The sequence below is a fragment of the Ascaphus truei genome, unplaced genomic scaffold (genome assembly GCF_040206685.1).
Source record: "Ascaphus truei isolate aAscTru1 unplaced genomic scaffold, aAscTru1.hap1 HAP1_SCAFFOLD_631, whole genome shotgun sequence".
NCBI lineage: Eukaryota > Metazoa > Chordata > Amphibia > Anura > Ascaphidae > Ascaphus > Ascaphus truei.
Window position 1 is genome coordinate 139,086 of NW_027456964.1, and position 7,006 is coordinate 146,091.

The window sequence follows — 7,006 nt, forward strand, 5'->3', positions numbered from 1 at the left end:
AAGCTGGTAACATCTGACAGGGCTCAGAGTCTGAGCCCAGAATGTGACTTAAGGAACATTCTCATTCTAAATTTCAAATAATATTGTGTTTATTTCTGACCTGACTGCCGTGGTTACAGCTCAACCGCTCTGTGCCTGGGTTCTACTCTATGTCACCACTTTCTGCCACAACCAGCTGACGGTGGATCTGCAAGGAGTTCAACGCTCATTGGCATCAAATCTGTGGCTTGGTTGAAGTATAATTTCTCCATCTTTTTATTGGATTGTTTTTAAATAGATTTTATTTAGTTTAATAGATTATATTTCTTAGTTTAATAGATATTTATTTAGTATACTTGAATATATTTATTTGTTAAATAGATTATATTTCTTAGTTTAATAGATTATATTTATTAGTTTATTAGATTATATTTGTTAGTACAGTAGATTATATTAACTAGTATTTAAGTCTCCCCCTCAGAGCCCCATTAGAGAAATATTTTAGGATTGTGCACATATTTAACATCTTTTCGGAGTCGCTTATTTTTTAGATCCCTCGGAGCCGAAACCTAAAGGGGTTAGCTAAAAAAGTTCGAATCAAGAGGAGCCGCACAGCTTAAAGCCAGAACATTTCCAAGCGAGATGGAGACTGACTGGGTAAGATCTGATTAAAGGACAACCTTTGGGGAAGGAAAGGGTGATGGGGGAGTGTAAGAGCAAGGTGGTGTGTGGGAATGGGTCAGAGCAAGAGAACGCAAAAATGATGGGGATTTGCTGCACACCAAAAAAACAATAAGTAGTGATACTTTTAACGGTGTTCCTCAGTCCCAGGGAAGACCGGCATTTCGTTCAATGTATAGAATATGATTGATGGAAAAGGGCACACGGATTTGAATCAAGAAAGATCATTTATTGTACCACAGACTGCAACGTTTCGGCTGCTGGCCTTTCATTACTCGCTTTAGTGGGTTTAGCCACTTTACCTGAGAGAGGCCAGCAGGCCGAAATGTTGTAGTCTATGGCAGTGCAAGAGAAAACAGGTTGGGGGGGGTTCTAGCAAGGTCGCCGATCCATGGGTGAGGGGCCCCGGGGGAAACTAGTCCTGGGCCCCGGGAAAGCTGTCTGTGGCCCATACATGCTGAGTAACATGTAGAAAGGACACATGTATGTTCAGAATGAGTTAGCATGTTATTTTGTGAGGCATCATAGCAGGTAATACTGTGCACTGCAAGCTCAGTCAGTGTGAGGAAGGGTCCGATGGAGGAGTTGGATGGTCCCAGAATATCTCAAAACTGAGGGGCGCGACATTTTCTTGGGGTGGTGGGGTTCGGCGCTTACAGAGGCCCCACGCTCTTCCCCACAGCCTTTAAATTAAATGCCGGCGATCGCGCGCAAGGCCTCTGTAAGTTCCCTTTCCTTGTCTCCGGCGGCTTCTGGAGACTACAACGTGGCGTCACCTGATGTGGCGTTGCCATAGAAACGTGATATCACATGACGTCGTTCGTCAGAACGCCGGAGACAAAGTAAGGAGGGGGGGGGGAGCAGGGGAAAAGGGTGCGCAACCCTGTCTTAAAGCATTGTCCTGCATACAGATCGAAGAATGGCAATGCGAAGAGGCGCCGAGAATCAGACGGAAAAGAAGACTGAAAAGAAGACAGAAAAGAAGACGGGCGAAGCAGGTGAGGGATGAAATAGCCGTCACTGTGTAACTCTTCCAATTAACAAAACACACAGAGGTAAATGAGAATTTAAATCCTCATAGAGATATATTAGTATTTTATCTGGTAGTGTTAGGACTCGCGAACAGGTGTCTGCCTTGCCGTGGCTCGCAAGCTTACAACGCTTTGGCCAAAGGGTTAAACTAAATGACCCTATTTCAAGAGAATATATAAGTATTTTACTGTGTATTTTTGTCATATTGGATGTAGCATTGGATTTCTCTGTCCTAACGCTTCCAATTACCTGCAACGTCATGCAGGGAAATAGCAACGCTTGTTTTTAATGCGTTAAGCGCCAAGGGGGAATTCAACTGCTGAGAGGTTAAGGGAGTTACTAACCCAAACTCAGCGACGTTTCTGTGTCTCTGTGATAACTCCCCCAGGACATGCCTGAAAACCAGAGGTAACTCAGAGCATTTTTTCCTGGTAAAATATTTGATAAATAGAAACATGATCTCGGAGACTGTGAGACACCGCCCTCCCCCCCTCCCCCCCTCCATCCTCTCCCCCTCCCCCCCTCCCTTCCCTTCTACACTTGGCGTCCCAAACCCCACCATAACCAATACATAAATAACCACAAACACGAGGTCTGGCGGTGCGAGGCCGCGGCTTTTTATTAAAACAGCAATTAACCTAAAAAGTGCCACCCCCTGCCAGAGTGCTCGCTCATTGGGTAAAGGCCAAAGGCCCCCGATCCAGTGGCCCGTAACTGCCCCCTAGCCGGGCCCCGCCCCGGCCGTCTGGCGAGAATTGGCCCAAGGAACGCACGTGTAAATGAGCCGCGCCTACTCGCCGCTCCCAGCCTCCTTTTATTTTATTTCTGTTATTCATTTTCATTGTTTATTTATTCTTTTTTTATTTTAAACACGTACAACCAACATATTTACCAGAATTCACAATAAAGGGCAGGGTGGGCGGGAAGCTCATGGCAGGGCGCAGACTGACCCCGCGCCCCCGCCTCTGTCTAATTCTAACCTCCCTGGCCCTTCCCCCTGCCATGTCACCCTCACTGCCAGAGGGGGGGAGGAGCAGGGGACACAGTCCACACTCACAGGTAAGGGAGAGCCAAGTCCCTCTGGTCACAGCGCCCGGTCACCGAGGGCTCAAGGCTACTTTTCTGGGTTATTTTGTAGCGAGCTACAGTGGGGATTATTTAGGGGTCTCCCCAGACACAGAGAGAACATTTAGGGGTCTCCCCAGACACAGAGAGAACATTTAGGGGTCTCCCCAGACACAGAGAGAACATTTAGGGGTCTCCCCAGACACAGAGAGAACATTTAGGGGTCTCCCCAGACACAGACAGAACATTTAGGGGTCTCCCCAGACACAGAGAGAACATTTAGGGGTCTCCCCAGACACAAAGAGAGAACATTTAGGGGTCTCCCCAGACACAGAGAGAACATTTATGGGTCTCCCCAGACACAGAGAGAACATTTAGGGCTCTCCCCAGACACAGACAGAACATTTAGGGGTCTCCCCAGACACAAAGAGAGAACATTTAGGGGTCTCCCCAGACACAAAGAGAGAACATTTAGGGGTCTCCCCAGACACAGAGAGAACATTTATGGGTCTCCCCAGACACAGAGAGAATATTTTGGGGTCTCCCCAGACACAGAGAGAACATTTAGGGCTCTCCCCAGACACAGAGAGAACATTTAGGGCTCTCCCCAGACACAGAGAGAGCATTTAGGGCTCTCCCCAGACACAGAGAACCCCACACACTTAGATCCCAAAACCCCAGCCTTTCCCAAACTGCAGGCGGAGGGGTCAGGATTCCAGGTGTTTAAATAAAACGTTGTTACCCGGAGCGTGTCTGGCTTTTATTGGAACTTGTCCTGATTCTGTCACCAATACAGGTTATCTATATCATCACTTCTCTGTGTGTATCCGACTGTCTCTTTTCTTATTAACCCTGAGTATGTCTGTCACTTGTTATACTAGATCTGTCACATTTCATGTTCCTTTTGAGTGTATCTTGTGTCTCTTCATGTCTCGCTGTATCTCTGTGTCTGCTAAGACTCTCACTGCTACAGTGCTAGAGTCCTAAAAAAGGTGTGTTGGTAGGTGTGTGTGTATAGGTGGGTGTGTGTGTGTAGGTAGGGGTGTGTGTGTAGGTAGGGGTGTGTGTGTGTAGGTAGGGGTGTGTGTGTGTAGGTAGGGGTGTGTGTGTAGGTAGGGGTGTGTGTGTGTAGGTAGGGGTGTGTGTGTGTAAGTAGGGGTGTGTGTGTAGGTAGGGGTGTGTGTGTAGGTAGGGGTGTGTGTGTAGGTAGGGGTGTGTGTGTGTAAGTAGGGGTGTGTGTGATAGAGCAAGAGAGTGCGAGAGAGAGAGTGAGAGAGATAGCGGCACAACGTTTCGGTCCTATATATATACACACACCTATACACACACACGTTCCTGCTCCTAAAAAACTGCAGGAACGGAGTACCAACAGGTTCCTGCTCCTAAAATACAAATGCACAATCAGTCATATTCACACACACTAGTTATACGAAATCGATTGTAACGGCGCTAACTTGTGAACATGCCCTAAAGTAATATATATAACAATAACCTAATGTATAACAGAAATAAATATCTTAGAGTGAATAATTGACGTGAACTGTGATCAATTAGTAAATATAGTGAAAAATCTGCCACCCAGTGTGAAAGTGCTAATAGAAAAGCTACTCAAAACCCTTGTACAGACTGTTCTCTTAGTCTGTTCGGTTCCAGAATTCTTCAAAGATTCAGGGGAGCGCCAGCGTTCACGTCGTCATTATGTAAAGGAATAATAAAAGCGACATAGTATGGTACAATTTCAACCCGGTGTAACTTTCTTTAAGGTGAAAAGATAATCCACTCACACTTTTCTTCTTATTAAAAAGGCATTACAGAGACACTCCTCTCTCTGAACTGAGCAACAGATCAGGATATCCACGGACACAGACCTCTTTCTCTTCCTCTCAGGCGTAATCCGTATACCCCAGGAATAACAAGAGAAACCAAATAGCGCAATACGTCTCAAATTGTATTAGAGATCATCACAAGTAAAACATATGGATGTGCACTCACATGAGGTATAAAAACGCAGTCATGGTACGAAATCCCCATATAAGGTACAAACAATTCACCCAATTCACCCAATTCACCCAATTCACTCAGTGTGAATTGTTTGTACCTTATATGGGGATTTCGTACCATGACTGCGTTTTTATACCTCATGTGAGTGCACATCCATATGTTTTACTTGTGATGATGAGGAAGAGAAAGAGGTCTGTGTCCGTGGATATCCTGATCTGTTGCTCAGTTCAGAGAGAGGAGTATCTCTGTAATGCCTTTTTAATAAGAAGAAAAGTGTGAGTGGATTATCTTATCACCTTAAAGAAAGTTACACCGGGTTGAAATTGTACCATACTATGTCGCTTTTATTATTCCTTTACATAATGACGACGTGAACGCTGGCGCTCCCCTGAATCTTTGAAGAAATATTCACACACACACCCACTAAAATACACACACATTGATACTCTTGTAGAAGCACAGACACACGCTACAATATATATGTCGGTGGCCCTGGTCACGTGGGAACGGGCCTTGAAGGAGTCTATCACTCCGAAGCATTGCTAACATTGCGAAGCAACGTTGGGTTGTGAAGATTGTTACTGTTTGAATACTGTGGACAATTGGTTTAACCGTCAAATACAGCACCAGGACATGTCTAGGAGTGAGGAATACATGTGATTACATTACTATCCTCTGTATCACAGGCATGGGCGGAGGAGCACAGTGACGAGGAGCTAGACGCAAGAATCAAAGTTTCACGGGTAAATGGGAATGGCGGAGCTGTGAACCTGCCGCACACACGGTGCTATTAGTGTCCTGTACAACAGCTATTTATGGAAAAGTCTGTAACACTTTACAGTGTAATAATACAGAACCTGCTGGAGATGTTTTAATGAAGGTTAGTGGGTCCCTGTTTCCTCGGCTCTCATGGGATGGGAGCGTTCCCCAAATCTGAGGTTTGTGCCCCTATTACATGGGGGGGGGGAGAAATACATAGAAACAAAAATAAGGAGGGACAGAGATAAATAAAAGAGATAAGATTAAAGGTTAGAGAGAGACTGACAGGAGAGAGAAAGGAAAGGCAGAGAGTAGGGAGACTTCTCATCCAAGGTGATAAAACAGCTGTGACACATGGACACCTTCTCTGGGAAACTTTCCACTACCCATGTGACATTACACCTCCACTGTAGGGCGTACTGCGTCTGGGGAGGGGGTGTGTAAAGGATTCTGGGGAGGGGAGTATAATGGAGTTCTGGGCCTGGGGAGGGGTGTATAATGGGGGCCTGGGGAGGGGTGTATAATGGGGTACTGGGCCTGGGGAGGTGAGTATAATGGGGTACTGGGCCTGGGCAGGGGCATATAACCGAGTACTGGGCCTGGGCTGGGGCATATAACCGAGTACTGGGCCTGGGTAGGTGGGTATAACTGGGTACTGGGGAGGGGGGTATAAGTAGGGTTGCCAGGTGTCCGGTATTGAACTAGACTGTCCTGTATTTGGACACTCTGTCCAGTAAAGAATGAGAGGTACTGTAATACTGGACATGTATGTGTCTGGTATTACCTCCCTGGACATAGTGACCTGACGCACCTTTCACCATTGAGTCCAGTATTTTTGGAGATGCCACCTGGCACCCCTAGGTATAAGTGGCACAGGAGCTCTTGCGATACAGAGTATCACTGTCCCTGGTTACAAACACTTCATGTCTCCTGCAGTTCCGGAGAAACACGATGGTGGTGCCCTTTGGGCTACAGGACGACGAGGTGGGCTACGAGGCGGGCTACGAGGTGGGCTACGAGGCGGACTACGAGGTGGACGAGGTGGGCTACGAGGCGGACGACGAGGCGGGCTTCAAGGAGGACGAAGTGGACGACAAGTGGGGTGACGAGGCGGGCTTCAAGGAGGACGAAGTGGACGACAAGTGGGGTGACGAGGCGGGCTTCAAGGAGGACGAAGTGGACGACAAGTGGGGTGACGAGGCGGGCTTCAAGGAGGACGAAGTGGACGACAAGTGGGGTGACGAAGCGAGCTTCAAGGAGGACGAAGTGGACGACAAGTGGGAAGACGAGGTGGAATACGAGAGGTGTGGAGGGACGTGCTGCTTCCCCTTTCTCAGGCGGGGGAGGAGATCCAGGGTGCAAGTACCAGAGGGGTCAGGGCGTGGAAACAGGGGTATTCTTGGGGCCCTGAGAAGATGGTTTGACCGCAGGAGAGGCAGATAAGAGCAGGAAGGCTGCGGGACGGGCAGGTACTAGAGGGAGATAGGGA

The 7,006-nt window shown here is 47.4% G+C and overlaps 1 protein-coding gene across 1 annotated transcript; it reads left to right on the forward strand.

Annotated features, from left to right (window-relative positions):
* The first annotated feature begins 314 nt into the window (after positions 1-314).
* LOC142485747 (uncharacterized) lies at positions 315-7,006 on the forward strand. Its single transcript, XM_075584531.1, has 4 exons — positions 315-636; positions 1,572-1,658; positions 5,445-5,501; positions 6,454-7,006. The coding sequence occupies exons 1-4, from the start codon at positions 622-624 to the stop codon at positions 6,958-6,960; spliced, it is 666 nt and encodes a 221-aa protein (XP_075440646.1). The 5' UTR covers positions 315-621; the 3' UTR covers positions 6,961-7,006.

Excerpts from the sequence above, each read along its gene's own strand:
- LOC142485747 (XM_075584531.1), top strand. Across the intron at positions 1,659-5,444 it reads AAAGAAGACGGGCGAAGCAG|GCATGGGCGGAGGAGCACAG; the intron begins GTGAGGGATGAA and ends TCTGTATCACAG. Across the intron at positions 5,502-6,453 it reads CAAGAATCAAAGTTTCACGG|TTCCGGAGAAACACGATGGT; the intron begins GTAAATGGGAAT and ends TGTCTCCTGCAG.